We start from the raw sequence: 16,288 nt of genomic DNA on the forward strand, positions 1-16,288 counted from the left end.
CCGCGACCCTGAAAAGGATAAGCGAAAGCGAATGGATGGATGGATTATTTTATTTAAACGTTATTTAATAGTAATTCCAAAACTCCATTTGTTTTTACTCTAGCCATTTACCTGTGAAGAACAGCCTACATTTAGGTTGGATGTGTTTTCCCAAACAAAACTAGTTGAAATTTTTTATTCTTCTTTTAATGTCTTTTCCTCTGTGGTTTTTTATTTCCTGTTTTTGCTTTAGATTGCCTCATAGGCACCTCAGTTCTATTCATACTTTTTCTATTTTCTGCTATTGATTCCTTTCCTTACATTTAATTTATGTAAACATCCCCTTAAAAACACTGACATACTTTGAACGTCTAATCTAAATGAGTTTCCGTTTCAGAATGCGATTCAGAATGGTGGCGTGATTAGCTTTGAGCTAAACTTCAAATGTATTAAGATATTGTGATGCTAAAACAAAAATAGAATTTTATTAAATGTAATATAAAAATGGAACAAGGCTTTACTGTGGGTTGCATGAACTATACAAAAAAGTAGCCACGCCTCTAAACAACGTCAGGCTGTACGTGCTGATCAGGGCGTGTGCGTGAGGTGAAAACTAGAGGACAACCGCATCGGCTCAGCTTCGGGCATTCAGTCCCTACAATCAGCGGAGAGAACATTCAGCTAAACGCGGTTAACGTTGAGGTTATTAGAAGACCTAGTAAATATTTATTATCAACAATGAAGTTATTGTGGGCTGTCACTGCCCTTGTGTTGAGCTGTTGGCGAGCCGATGCCTCCACAGGTAGGAATTCTGTGTCAGCCATGTTGTTCGAAGATGTAGACTTTGCATGGACTGCGAATATTATCGTTATTAATTTATTTGTTTATATTTCAGTGTCCCTGCTTTGTAGAAATAATGATGGTGGCATTTGGTATTTTATTTCTAATTCTCGATGTTGAATGCCGTTCTATATAAAAACCTAAAAGCTGTCCTTAAACGGTTAGAAACATGATGTCGAAAACATAGCCGTAGCATTGTTGCTAGCTAGCCGATTTGCTTCTTTGCGATACATAAAAACCCTTCCAACCGCTTCGTGACATATGGTATATATCGCTAGTATTACAAATCTCCTTCGCCTCGTTCTTTCTTGTTCATTTAGAAAGCTCCTTGTTTCGAACAATTTCTGGGTGATGTTATTTAAGATTTTCCAAACGTTAGCTAATAGTAAATGTGAGGTCACGTGGGCCATATGTTAATTTACAACAAATGGTGGATCAATAAGCTTGTTTCAAGTTGCTTCTAATCGTTTACGTTGCTCAAATGTAACTGGCAGTTGCGTAATGTTCTAAACATTTGCTAACAGTTCGTACTGTACGTTATCTTGTGGGTTGGTTTTTTTGTTTGGTTTTTTTTCTAACGAACACAGGACTCGGTTTTCTCAATCTACTGAAGACTAAAATTGTCCTTTCTGTATGTCTCTTAATAAGCAGCCATGGCTTACAACATCAAAACTGCTCAGCTTGAATAGCGATAGCATGTTCACACTAAATGTAGACGGTGAGCCGGTTGACCCAGTCCGTCTCCAGTATTGGAGGCGTCACAAGACTGTATTTATTCGATGTGTAGCATTGTCATTATGAGCTGGTAATTTTAGGTGAGGCTCTTTGGGAAGACGGAACAACTCTGGTCTTGAAATTTCTTTAATGAACTATCTTAAATGTTGAATTTTGGCTCACACAAATTTGATCAGCTCTACTTAGTAGAGATGACTAATTTTCCGCTCAGAATTTCATCACCAAGGCAATTCAGAGAAATGGGGAACTCCGTGTACTGAGACCTTGTAAAATGATAGTAATTTGATTAGTAGAGGATAAAACCACTGGAACCTTAAATTTTGTAGAGCTTGTACCGGTGGACAGTATGTTTGGTTGTTATGTGTACATGCACTTAAGCCAGAGCGAGAAACCCTCATGCCTTTCATTGTTTTCTGCTTTGGAAAAAACAGCTCTGGAGCAGATCACGAGTAACACTAGACCTCCCCCGAGTTTCACCTCCTTGTTGGTTGTTAGTTTAACTTTGGCATGAAAAGTAGGCTAGAGTAGACGGGTAGATAAGACTGTTGTTGTTTTTGTGTGAGTGAGAGGGGGAGCAAGCAAGCGGTAAAAAAGCAATTTTAACACATTAGTTGTTCAGTATTCAGTTCAAGTAATTTGGTGAATGGTGTTCAAAACACACCCATTTTGTTATTGGCCACCATTTTGAGTCTGCTTAACTTGCTCTCAGTAAAATTATGCTTTAATGATAAAAGCGTCTAAGCATTAGTGCTGAAGGTGGCAGATTTTTTTTTCTCCTCCTATCCATTTGAGTGTTCACGTTCATCCTTTATGGGTCTGCTGTAGCCAAATTATTAAAGAGGACAAAGTGTTCTATTTGATTAGTGCCCTCTAGATCCATAGTCCAAAATCTGGGGGGTGGGTGGGGAGTGAGACCTATTTATGTAGGCACATGCTACAAACAGAGGGCTATTTGTATTGAACTTATTTCCAAACAATTTTCTTTTCTCTAATACATGGCTACACAAAGACTTTAAATGACCTGTGTATTCATTGTATCCGTTTAGCAGTTTGGTGCCCTTTTTTTTACTAAGTTTTTTATTTTTAAATTATTATTATTATTATTATTATTATGTTACTAGAACCACAGATGACCACCTTCTATACATAGTTATTACATCAAACCTCCAAGTAAAGTACAAAGCAAGGCTGGGTCTTCCTATTCTAAGCCAGTTAATAGGTTGAATAGCTATTCAGTCGGGACTAGCAACTCGTTTTGTTAACGACTACTAGCAAACTGTAGAGTATGGCAACATTTCAGTGTGTTTAGTGGCTTTTTGCATTAGTCCCCATCTATCAATATATTACTGACTTTTCACAAGTACTCGGTAAAGCTGTTTTGATCCTGCAACTAATGATTCAATTCAGTTTTATTTATATAGCGCCAAATCACAACAAAAGTCGCCTCAAGGCGCTTCATAGGTACATCCATTGATTGTTTGTTTGCTTTCATCCTGATGTATGGAGGTGGATTCTTCACATAAGTATCACCAAACTGGGATAGACTACTGGGAGGACTACGTTATTTTTAGTTGTTGCAATACTTGGGTGAGAGCTTTCTTTAGATTGTAAAGAGCTTTTTTTTTTTTTTTTTTTTTTTAGATGTTCTGAGCTCTCTTTTCTTCAAACAGATGGAATATTAACCTGAGGTGCAGTACTATGGTGTGTTAAGTGATCACATGCTGGAATAATGTTGTCCTCAAGGTCTCCATGATGGTCACGTGACTAAAGAACATAAATTGGGATGGACAGTTCAGTGTAAAAGTGTCAATATATTTATGTGGCTATTGAAAATAGCCTAACAGGTTTTAGCTTATTGTCAAATAATCCTCCACATGTACTGTTTTTTGAGTACACAGAAATGTAGCACATCAGACTGATTCTCATGTTATTCGTGCAGAGGGCTATTTGTAGTGAATTGCATTAACATTCATGTTGTCACTCTGAGGTCGAGGTCTAAACTATATTTAATTTTGAACTTTTAAAAAGCATGTGCTTTTAAGGTGACCTTTGGTAATCATGGAGAAGCCATTCTAAACTAGGAAAACGCAGCTCTTGTTACAGCGTCACAGATGTTCTTCTTCTGTCTGGTCTATATCTATTGTTAAATTGGAAATTTTGTAGTTTTAGTTGAGAGAATAAGCCTAACCGCATCCAAGTGGTGTCTGGGTGATAATCACATTTAGAGTCCAGGGACACCCCTTTAGACATAGCACTTCTTGCAGGTGTAGGGATGTGGGCTACTAATTGGACAATGGCTAAACACTGCCACCCTTGGCAGTGGACACTTGAAATATACCTGTTTGAAGAAAAATCTTTATTTCATTAATGTACAACGAAAGTTAAACATGTATAAGATCCAGCAGCTCTTGACACCATTAACTAGGTCAGCGGCTGTGCAAACCCATGCAGTTAATTAGTACTTCTAATGTTGAGATGAGCAGTTTCATACAAGTTGGGTGGGCATAAACTGACACATAACCTCAACCAGGGCAATGCATAACCACATTCTGTACAGGCTGGTGGACACTAACCTGCAAGAACAGCAGGCTCTGAGCGCTATTAACATTAGCCAAAGTCGGCAAACTGATTTAACATGTGGTATGTGCAATGTTATATGAACATTTCTGTGACAAATGTGTTTATATGACACCGGCAGGGGTCATGTAGTTGATATTTTCAAATTCCTATGTTGGAGTGCTTTAATGGCACTCGAGTATCAATAGTAACACCACATGTCCATCTGCTTATCAATATTTTGGTACTGACCAGCCTGGCAGAGGCACCCATTTGAACTGTTGTTTGAACCTTGTGCAGCAGATGGGTTATATGCCCACAATTTAGTTTTTTCATTGATTCAAAAACATTTTCATCTCAACCTCATCTGCTTTTTTTTCATGTTCTTTCATTCATTGTAAATTGTGTTAATTTCATCAAAAAGCTTCTGCATGCTTCTTTTGTTTTTGTTTTTTTTGTTTTTTTCCCCACCTACCTTTAGGGATGACCTGGGAAATCTTTGTTTTTTGTTTTTTAAAGACGAAACGTTCCAAGGTATTGTGTAACTGCTAATACTTAACGCTGGCATTTAGTCTATGTAATCCAGTGTACAACTGGATTACAAAGACTACACTTGATATTAACAAAGAAAGCAATTAATCCTATAAATTAGATTGATCAGAAACAAATGGAAAATACAAACAGGACTCAAATTTTATTTCAACACATTTCAGCAGTCTTCAGAGTCCACACAATAATTAAAAAAAAAAAAATTGACAGAAAATTTGTTTGGCTGTGGCTTGGCTTTATTTTAGCTTGGTCATCCCTATTTGCCTTAATTAGAGCTTGGGGATATGGCTTAAAAAAATCACATTTCAAAATTTTGTAAAAATGAAGCCCAAGTCTTTCCTTTGCAGTGGTGCAGTTTGACCCCTCTTTCAAAAGCTTAAACATGGTCACAGTTCATTTCAGCTTCCACCACAATGATGAAAACACAGCCTTTGGCCTCAAGGATTGAAGGATCATTAACGGTTGTCTGCACCTACCTTTGTCAGCCATTCTTGGCAGTGTGACTGAGAGATCACATGCTTGGGAAAAGCAGTCTTCCATAGCACAGTGGGGGTCATAATTTTATGCTTTTTGTAGCTTAAGTAGATGTTTTTGAAAGCGGCAACACAGTGTCCCTAAAAGCATTATCAGAGATTTGTCTTTTTAATTAAATAATTGTTCTTAAATGTAGCTGAAGGAAGCATTCATGGTTAGCAATCATGCTACAAGTACAATGGCAGGGGTTACACTAATCAGACAAACTGGACTTTGAGGTATATGCTCAGGCTCGACACAGAGCCTGTGTAAATACATACAAAGTTACTCAAATGGTTAATAACCCTCTGGGGCCCAGGATGTAATTGGCCGTTTTTGACTACTTTTGATTTTACCTTTATATTTCACGTTTAAAAACTGTTTATCTTGGTTAACATTACTTTACTTGATCTAAAAACCACAAAGACATAAAATCAAAGTATGAAATTTTATTTATTTTTTACTTTTAATGCAAAATGTATAACAAATTTTAAAGACTTGTGCTTTTTTTCCCTTACAACCATTTAAAACTATTATAGAAATTTCAATTACAGAACAATTAGGCGTCATAATAAGATGCCACACAAATTATCTGTGATACTCCACAAAATATTTTTTGTCCACCACAAGCACAGGAACACATCACAGGCCAAAAACCTGCCAGCTTGACAACAGAAGGTGTTTCATTCATCCTGTTTTCTACCTGGAGACAGATTTGCATTGAAATCTGCCTTTAGTGGGCTTTTTGGCAGCAACTTTGGCATTCACTAGTGCCCTCATTGTTTTGAGACAGAAAACGAAACAAACGAAAAAAATACACAATAACTATATACTGCAAACACGCCAAATGTCACAAATCTTTCACGTCTCAAAACTAGCTTTTGATACTGCTCTTTCACTTTATGTAGCCTATCAACACAACTTAACAACTTGTGTTGAAAAGGCTTCACTATATACAAGTTCAAATGGAGACTCAGATTGGCTGCATCTTGTTGCTCGTTGCTCATCTTAAATCGGTCATGTGGTTTGGACACACCAGTGCGTCTGGCCACCCCAGAGGGTTAAATCTCTAGATGGACACAAGATTAAGTGTAACAGTTATCTAAAACTTGATTAGCTTAAGGGAGTGTTATACTGTCTCTATTTCCCCCTAGAGCCAGCCCAGTCAATACAAGCTAGTCAGGACCTACAGACCTTATATTGGATATCAATGTTTTCATTAATCTACCCAGCACTAATAAGAGGACAAAAATGATTACAAACATTTCTACAGAAATTGGGTGAACATGATGCTCATATCTGTTTTATTTTTTTCTCTTCTCTGTGTGTGTGCTTACTTTCATGTTTTTATTTCATTTGTGTATTAACTGTTTTTCTTTCTCTTTCCTGCTTTGTTGCTTTTTCACCATTGCACTCTACCATCAATTCATTAAATCATTTGGTTTGCTTTAACCCCATCACATTTAAAATTTTTTAATTTGTTTGCTGGGCTTACTTTAAAACTGCGCTCAGCGGGTTTTATCAAGTCCCCTTTGTCTCAGATGAAGCTAACCAATGACAGTGCAGAGCTGCATTGCGAGGTTGTTGGGAACCCTATTCCTGAGGTGCAGTGGTGGTTTGTAGAGGGCGAGGAGCCAAATGAGACCTTTACCCAGCTGTTTGATGGGGCACGGAACGACCGTGTGAAAATAAATGCTACATATATAGCACATGCCACTAGCACCATTCACCTCACTAGCCTGACCCTTGAAGACTCTGGCACATATGAGTGCCGTGCTTCCAACGACCCTGACCGCAATGAACTGAAGAAGACGCCAAAAATCAAGTGGATCCGCTCGCAGGCAAACGTTATTGTGATTGAAAGTGAGTGGCAGAGTGAACCTGAGGAGACCCCCAGTCAAAGTAGATGACTGTTACCTCCTCATTAGTTAAGTCCTGGACATTAATCTCCTGTTACATACCTCTGCCGTGTTTCCCGGACCAGAACTTTCCATCCTGCTTCACCCAATAAACACACTCCTCCTCCTTTCCTGAGAAGGTCCAAGGTTGTTCCCTAGTAGAACATGAACCTCGTCTTATGACATCCATAGCTCCCTAACCCTGTATTATCTGACACAGTACAATCTGATGCCTTTTTTCCCCTCTCGGTTTAAGGCTTGGGTAGTATTATGGTAGGTTTTCTTGTATATAATACTGGTCATAAGGTTGGAAATATGCAAATGGCTCCTTCAGGATTATTACTGTACATGAACAATGTAATATTTGATCAGTTTAACTATTTATAGTCAAAAACCAAAAAAGGGGCGTCAGATTAGCTTTGCTTCTTGTTAGATATTTAATTTGCTAGCATTTTCCTTAATTGGTACTAACACTGGCAATGCCCCTATTGTTCATGCTTGTAGACCATCCCTGTGGCTTATAGCCTACTGAACAGTAGGTACAGAAGATGGCAACTAACTGTAAAAATGGATTCTCAGCCATGGGGCATCTTTCTGCCTTGTGGCCCAGTATTAATAATTTATTTTCTTTTTTGTGAACTTGGAGTAATGTTGCTTTATCCAATTGGAGCTTGATTTTAAACATCCTTAGTTCACCATTATCACAATTGGCTGTTAAACTTAGTTTTTATTGCTGTTGCTTCTTCTGCATGAATTAAATAATTTTTCCCCATGACCTTTCTGTAGCTCATTACCTTTCCAGTATAATTCCCATTCTCCCTCCCAGGAGGGGAGCTCTCTCCACCTTTTTCAGAAAGTTCTGTGCACCTGTATAGAACTTGTGTGTGTGTCACATTGTTTTCATGGTTTATTTGTCATCATGTTTTGTTTTCTCCCGTCTTATTAATCTTTAAACTTGTAAAGTAGTTTGAACATGTTAAAGCTTAGTTGGAAATCATTGGATTTTTTTTTTTTTGACCAATCAACACTCAACAATTGTCTTAGCAAAAATGATACGTAAATGTGTACCTGACAACATTAAGGCTAGTAGGCAAGTCGGGTAGTTTGCCTCTACATTTAATTTTGAGTTTTTTGTTTTTTTTTTTTAAATTTAATTTTATTTTTTTTAACTCCTTGCTCATTGGTGAGTGTGCGCATAGGATTGCCATATACATGGAATTTCTACAACATTTTTATGTTGTAGCCTCTAAATTGAGATGCGGAGTTATTTGACTCTTTAGAATAATCCACCAGAACCACAGGGAATTTTTCACAGGATGTGTATAATTTTTTTTTCTATTGAAGATGTTTTCTATCATTTTTTTCCCCTCCCTGTGATGTCATTGTGTCAAATAGATTTTTTTTCTTTTAAAGACAGCTGTTGAGTGTCAAGATCAAAATGTAAATTGTAACTGTATCTTATAAGCAACCAGTGGCAATGATGCATTTGAAGCCAGTGCTGTTTGTTACTTGGTATATTTATAAATAATGTGTTCAGTTCAATTTATTTTTTTTCCCTCCATTTAAGCACCAAACATCCGCACTGAACCTTCTGAAGTCACCAACCAAACCTCTGCTGTGCTCAGCTGCAACCTCACAGATGTCAGCATGTTCAGCAAGGGCTCCCACTGGACTTTTAATGGCAAAATCATTGAAAACTCCAAAAAGGATGACCACATACATCACACTACCCTCAAGTAAGCAAAAAAAAAAAGCATCTATGTGCCATGTAGGCAGGTCTGTCCTGCTGGTCTTACAGAATATTATGCTGTTTACCATAAGCTGGTAAAGCGAGAGACCTTTTCCAACAGAGGCCTTTTGTGGACAGTGACATATTTAACTAATTAGAAACACTGAGTGACTAAAATGATTGGCTAAGTATAATTGGCTTGTAAATATTTAACCATTGCTGTGCCTTAAAAAAGTGCTATGTTTGGTATACATGCCTTTTGCTAGCCTTCATTTTCTCTCTTGTTTTGTCTTCGTCTACGATCTCCCCCTCTCGCTACTTTCTCTTTGGCTTTAGCAGCAGAGCTAGGGACACCATACAGGCATTCCACTGCTCTTGATTAGCAGAGAGATGGTTGCATAGACGTGCAGCTTTACTGGTAGTCTTGGCAGCCGTGAAAGCTGTGTGCTCACTTTGCTTGACCTTAATTCCCCATTAGAGATAGAATGCAGGATTGTACAGGATAGTAGCACCAAACAAAAGTGGGATTGTAATAAAGGGGGAAAATATGAAATATTTGCTGGGTGGATAAGCAGCTTTAGTTTTACCACGCTCTTGAGCATAAATGGAGATCTATTGTGAATTTTCTACTTGGCCAAGTGGAAAACTAATTGCCATCATTAAAGGGGTTTCAGCAGTGGTCCTAAGTCACTTGTTGCATACGAATGTCTTAAAGAAAAAAATACATTGACTTTCTGTTAACAAAGCTTGTTAAACTATTCTCAAATAAATGATTCTTTTTCTTCCCATAGTTTGGAGAAGATCACTCATACCAATAGTGGAAAGTATGAATGCGTGTTCTTGACTGATCCAGAGGTGAAGCAGACCATTGAAGTCAGAAGTAAGTAGATGACTTGCATATCAAAGATGTTTTCAGAGATAAGTTCAAATTTTTTGTCCAAATAGTTTTTAAATAATACCCTGCAGATTAAAAATGTAGACTTGTACTACAGGGTGGGCCATTTATATGGATACACCGTAATAAAATGGGAATGGTTGGTGATATTAAAGTCCTGTTTGTGGCACATTAGTATATGTGAGGGGGCAAACACCTCAAGATGGGTGGTGACCATGGTGGCCATTTAGAAGTCGGCCATCTTGGATACAACTTGTGTTTTTTCAATAGGAAGAGGGCCATGTGACACATCAAACTTATTGGTAATATCACAAGAAAAACAATGGTGTGCTTGGTTTCAACGTAACTTTATTCTTTCATGAGTTATTTACAAGTTTCTGACCACTTATAAAATGTGTTCAGTGTGCTGCCCATTGTGTTGGATTGTCAATGCAACCCTCTTCTCCCACTCTTCACACACTGATAGCAACACCGCAGGAGAAATGCCAGCACAGGCATCCAATATCCGTAGTTTCATGTGCTGCACATCTCGTATCTTCACACCATAGACAATTGCCTTCAGATGACCCAAAGATAAAAGTCTAAGGGGGTCAGATCGGGAGACCTTGGGGCCATTCAACTGGCCCACGACGACCAATCCACTTTCCAGGAAACTGTTCATCTAGGAATGCTCGGACCTGGCACCCATAATGTGGTGGTGCACCATCTTGCTGGAAAAACTCAGGGAACGTGCCAGCTTCAGTGCATAAAGAGGGAAACACATCATCATGTAGCAATTTCAAATATCCAGTGGCCTTGAGGTTTCCATTGATGAAGAATGGACCCACTATCGTTGTACCCCATATACCACACCAAACCATCACTTTTGTTGTTCCAACAGTCTTGGAGGGATCCATCCAATGTGGGTTAGTGTCAGACCAATAGCGGTGGTTTTGTTTGTTAACGTCACCATTCACATAAAAGTTTGCCTCATCACTGAACAAAATCTTCTGCGTGAACTGAGGGTCCTGTTCCAATTTTTGTTTTGCCCATTCTGCAAATTCTGTGCGCCGATCTGGGTCATCCTCGTTGAGATGCTGCAGTAGCTGGAGTTTGTAAGGGTGCCATTTGTGAGTAGCTAATATCCGCCGAAGGGATGTTCGACTAATGCCACTCTCCAGTGACATGCGGCGAGTGCTACGCTGTGGGCTCTTGCTGAATGAAGCTAGGACAGTCACTGATGTTTCTTCATTAGTGACAGTTTTCTTGCGTCCACATTTTGGCAAATTCAACACTGAACCAGTTTCACGAAACTTAGCAAGCAGTTTGCTAACTGTAGCATGGGAGATGGGTGGTCTCGTAGGGTGTCTGGCATTGAAATCTGCTGCAATGACCCGGTTACTGCGTTCACCAGATATCAAAACAATTTCGATCCACTTCCCCCTTTTTACCCTTTTCGACATGTCAATGGCTGTGAACAAAGAGAAACTTGTAAATAACTCATGAAAGAATAAAGTTGCGTTGAAACCAAGCACACCATTGTTTTTCTTGTGACATTACCAATAAGTTTGATGTGTCACATGGCCCTCTTCCTATTGGAAAAACACAAGTTGTATCCAAGATGGCTGACTTCTAAATGTCCACCATGGTCACCACCCATCTTGAGGGGTTTGCCCCCTCACATATACTAATGTGCCACAAACAGGACTTTAATATCACCAACCATTCCCATTTTATTACGGTGTATCCATATAAATAGCCCACCTTGTACATTGCAATATCTCGAACTATTGGTTTAGGTTACAGGAATCATGTGGTGTTACATTATGTTGTGCTCTGGTGAATGGTCAAAGGGTCTTGGATCATGAATCCATGCTGTCATACTGAATGCTTGAAAATGTGAAATTGACATTAACTGTGTAGTGGTGTGTGTTTGGTTTTTTTTGTTTGTTTTTTTTGTTTGTTTGTTTTTCTCCTCCCTGACTCCTAGAGGAGCTTTGCAGGTTGGGAGTGAATACACGTTTCCTGTTATTTCTGACTATTTCACTTGTGATGATGTTTGTTGATTGTGCGTTGGTAAAATTCACCATAATTAACAGAACTATTTCAATTATTTTTTATAAAAAATCTATATTGTTGGAGCTACAAACTGGGTGGATGTCACTTGCATGTGAGGGAACAATTAGTTTCTACATAACAGAATTATTTGAAGAACTTAAATATGTCTGAGAGCATTTTAAATGATGTATTGCTTTCTGTTTTTAGGTGTCCTATAATAATTATGTGAAATGGCTTCTTTCCCAGTGATGGGGTTATTTAATCTACTGTTTACTGTCACATTGTAGTTTGAATCAATGTACCTCTTTTTGCTGTAGCACCTCCCCATGTCGCTGCCTACAAGCACTCTGAGCACGGCAATGAAAATGACAAAGTTGTGCTGGTCTGTGTGAGTCATGGATATCCGCTACTTACTGATTGGCTCTGGTTCAAACAGATCAACGAGGAAACCCAAGTTGTGAGTTTCTGTCACACTCAGAATGATATTAATGTTCACTAACACTTTAGTTAATATTGTCTCAAGTTGAAATTTCTACAAGCTCTCACAGTGCATACCTGAGCATTACGATTATATTTATAAAAAAAAAAAAAAAAAAAACCCTCATTATCATCAGCAGTCTTAATGTTTCACTGTAGATATGGTCATATTCCAGTTCACTAAACGGTGCATAATTCTGGCTTAGTTTGCCAGTTAATGACAAACACGTTTTGGGTTTGTTTTTTTGTTTTGTAAAAGATTAACAACTTTGTTACTCACTAACCCTCAGAGTATCACCAATGGAACTGACAAATATGAGATCAAGAATACCCCCAACAAGACCAGTCTGACCATTAACAACCTGAACATCGACAGTGACCTCGGGCACTACATTTGCTCTGGAAGTAACGACCTCGGCGTAGCTACTGACAGAATCAACCTGCGTGTCCGCAGTCGCTTGGCTGCTCTCTGGCCCTTTCTTGGCATCGTGGCAGAGGTCATCATCCTTGTCACGATAATCTTTATCTATGAGAAGAGGAGAAAGCCTGATGAGGTCAATGACGGTATGTATGCTATGTCCCCTACACCACACATTACATCCTTATTTAGTTCATAATAAAATTGCAATTAGCACAATGATGCAACACTGCCTTCATCTTTGATTTTTAGCAATGAAGAAAATGCTGGGATTTCAACCGTTCCCTTGCAAATATCAGCATAAGCTGAAGTCATTATGTAGTGACTCCTCACAAGTACCTTTGCCAGTTGGCTGCAATAGTTGGTGACTTCCAAAACCTTTTGGGCCATTTTGATATTATTAGGAAGTCTTAGTAGAAAAACTATATACCATTTTATTATTCCATAGTTTTTGGTGTAATACCGGCTGTTTGTCAACCCACAGCTCCTCTTTTTGCAGGAAAGACTTGTTCTTTTTCATAAGTCATTTAACTTCAATTAAAACCAGAACACTTCAAACTGTAGACCTAGTGTACTGAGCAATGAGATCAGAAAATTGAATGCCCTTTGAGACTATGAAAGCAACGTGCTGGTTTGTATGGGGAGAGATGCAGGCTGTAGTTGAATTTTTTTTTTTGTTTGTTTGTTTGTTTGTTGTTTTTGTTTTTTAACTATTATTTTTCATTTTGAAAATAAAGATCAGGAAATAGCTGCCACCACTGTGTAAAGAATCTGTGTTAGAATTTTTATTTTATTTTTTTATTATTTACATTTTTACTTCTCTGTTCGCTGCTGATTTTGCATTTTGGTAAGTGAACAAAACTGCATGTCAGACTGAAGTGGTTGAACTGAGATGACCGCGTGGAAAAGGCAGTGGGAGTCTGAATGAACTGCTTTCATAGTAACCACTTCTAAGAGGAATGCGCTCAAAGACTTGGTCACTCTTTCACTGGCCCTTAATCCTACAGCGCAAGCTTCAAATATTTCTTTCACTTTGTTTTGGTTTTTAAACACGTGTGTTTGAGCCAATGAAAGAGTCCAATGAGACACTTAAACTACTCTAATGGTTTGACATGAATTTGGGTAGGTTGAAAAGAGGTCTCAACTATTTGTCTGCATGCTTTGTGCATCTTGTACTATATGCATGATACATAATAGGCAACCTTCTCAAGATCAGTATGTCATGTACCATTTGTGTCATTCATCATTTGGCTGCAGAGGTAGCCTACTTTTTGCCATACTGTGAATACATGCTGTTGCTCGGGTGTGAATATGGCCAGAGGACATATAAGGATGTGTGTTAGCTCTGCCAGTTTAAAGATGTTTACTGTTGTTACCACAGCAGTGCACTGCAGTGTTCCTTTGGTCTTCCTTTGCTTGAATTGCATGAGCCTCTGTGATACCAAGGGGGGGACTGGAGCCAGTGCAAAAAAAAAAAAATGTTCACGTTAAACATTATTACACAACTTGCCAAAAGCCACATTATATGAGTAAGAACAAATGATTGTAATTGTTAAATAGGTTTTATATGGTTTTACGTAAATGTCAGAAATGCAACAGGTGGGCATGCTTCTATTTGTGTTTAGTTGGATTTAATCATAACACCATTGCAGTCATGTTACCGATTAAAACATTTGCTACTATCATTGTGGGCTGGGGATGGCGTGGGTTTCTCACACCAATCCGAGATGAAACATTTTAACTTTGTTTTTGTTTGTTTGTTTTTCCATCTGTCATTGATCGTGTTCTGCTGTCCAGATGATGACTCAGGATCTGCTCCTCTGTAAGTGAAATCTTTGATAATTACCTTGTGAAACACTTTGGTCAACTTTGTTGCTTTTAAATGTGCTATAGCAATAAAATTGGCACAAGGTTTTGCTGCTGTTGGAGCTCATTTTGTTAAATGTGTTTCAGGAAGAGCAATTCTAATGCAAACCACAAAGACAAGAATGTGAGGCAAAGGAACTCTAACTAAAAGCTGAAAGAGGTGAGTTAATATAATTGTTAAAATTAATACTGCATTTTGTGGGCTAGTCTGTGTCTGCAAATTTATTTGTAAGGAATGGGATGTTTTTAATAAAAGTTTCTTCCCCCCTTCCTCCCCCTTACATAGATGGATGTCCAGACGACACTCCAGGATTCAGCTGCTGTGTGGCACAATATACTGTGCACCTTGCAATTTTAAGTACCTTTTTGTGCTTGGGTGTTTAATGTTTAAAAGAATATGATTTCCTCTTGGTTTGGTTTCTTCTATATCCCTCTCCATATTGTGCAGCCAGAGAACATAGTGTGAAATAATTTCTGCTTGAGACTATGGGGCAAATATTGCATGAGTTTTTAAATGCTGTTCTAGCCACGTGTGTGTGTTGTTGCAAAATCATTAGTGTTCACATGAGGATTGCGTAGTTTGTAGTTATTTTCTGTTAATGCTGATGCTTCCTGCACTGACCTCAGTTATCAGTCATTGGTTTTATATTCTTCGATCTGAAATGGTGACCTATAAATCTGCCCAAGATGCAGTTAGAGGATCTGAACAGTTTTTTTGATCCTGATGAATCACTGCCACTCTGAATAGAAAATGATGAAGGGCATTTGAATTCACATGTTCTGTCCCTTCACCACCACAAACCTCCCTTAGCAGAGTTTTACACTTTGCCTTAACAACCACCATTTCTTGTCTTTTTTGCATTTTGTTACCTGCCACTAAATTTTAATGTGTCGCTTAAAATGCAGAAATAATAGCTAAGATTCAATGTGTGCTACCTTTTTATTACCACAAGAAACTAGTGTTTTGAATAGGATTTTTTTTTTCCATAAGCTTTTCCCTATTTAAATATTTTAAATTGCGTTTCTCATCGATGCTTTTGTTGCCGACTTCACATACACGGTTGAAATTTAAGGACCAAGTGCAAGAGATGTAACTGTTGCTTTTGTCAAATGCAACTTTTAATGCTACACACACTGATACAGGCAAATTGCTGACAAATATTGGTTTTAGTTTTATTTGCGTTTTGTGATCAGAACTGGTTGTGTGCGACTGTTGGATCCTTGTCTCTTCCCTTTCACTGTATAGATGACTCAGAAGCCATATATTCCATTTAACCAAGAGTAGTGTTGTGATTGGATATTACCATTTCAGAATTGCACAGTTTAAGAGACCTAGTCAGCCAGAATTGTGTCAATTGTTGTACTTTCCTTCTACATGGAACAACATCTCTGTACAACTTGCACAATATAAATTAAAGGTATTAAAATTTGTCTGGTCTTGTTACTCAACTACAGTGGTTTAGAAATGGTAAGCTACAATCGAAAGCAATCCTAAAGTGAAAATGTTTGGGCTTGCGATTTAATGGAAACGTATTTAAGTAATTTATTATTGTAGTATCTAAGTTTTATTCTTTGGGGTTTGTAAATGAAATTAACAGCACTATAGCTTAATTGGTTACACTCAAATACAACTGCATTGAGATTATTTTGGACGGTAAGGTTCATTGAACAAAAAAACAAACTAATTTTGATATTTAAATGTCAACTTTATAATCAATATTGGCAGCAACTTCCCATTATAACAAAATATAGTCAGTTTCTTTCTAAACCAGCTCACTCACTGAAACAAAGTACCT

The 16,288-nt window shown here is 38.0% G+C and overlaps 1 protein-coding gene across 2 annotated transcripts; it reads left to right on the top strand.

The window, feature by feature from the left end:
- The first annotated feature begins 561 nt into the window (after window positions 1-561).
- bsg (basigin) lies at window positions 562-15,923 on the top strand. Of its 2 annotated transcripts, XM_063465730.1 has the most exons (9): window positions 562-781; window positions 6,685-7,035; window positions 8,638-8,806; window positions 9,591-9,679; window positions 12,049-12,188; window positions 12,499-12,772; window positions 14,424-14,448; window positions 14,580-14,652; window positions 14,779-15,923. In XM_063465730.1, the coding sequence occupies exons 1-8, from the start codon at window positions 718-720 to the stop codon at window positions 14,638-14,640; spliced, it is 1,173 nt and encodes a 390-aa protein (XP_063321800.1). In that variant the 5' UTR covers window positions 562-717; the 3' UTR covers window positions 14,641-14,652; window positions 14,779-15,923. The 2 variants fall into 2 exon arrangements, with proteins under 2 accessions (XP_063321800.1, XP_063321801.1); XM_063465731.1 differs by lacking the exon at window positions 6,685-7,035 and having other exon boundaries at window positions 564-781.
- Window positions 15,924-16,288: the final 365 nt, after the last annotated feature.

The sequence above is a fragment of the Pelmatolapia mariae genome, linkage group LG23 (assembly GCF_036321145.2).
Source record: "Pelmatolapia mariae isolate MD_Pm_ZW linkage group LG23, Pm_UMD_F_2, whole genome shotgun sequence".
NCBI classification, from domain to species: domain Eukaryota; kingdom Metazoa; phylum Chordata; class Actinopteri; order Cichliformes; family Cichlidae; genus Pelmatolapia; species Pelmatolapia mariae.

Excerpts from the sequence above, each read along its gene's own strand:
- bsg (XM_063465730.1), top strand. The coding sequence starts at position 718 with ATGAAGTTATTGTGGGCTGTCACTGCCCTTGTGTTGAGCTGTTGGCGA. Across the intron at positions 8,807-9,590 it reads ATACATCACACTACCCTCAA|TTTGGAGAAGATCACTCATA; the intron begins GTAAGCAAAAAA and ends TTCTTCCCATAG. Across the intron at positions 9,680-12,048 it reads GCAGACCATTGAAGTCAGAA|CACCTCCCCATGTCGCTGCC; the intron begins GTAAGTAGATGA and ends TTTTTGCTGTAG.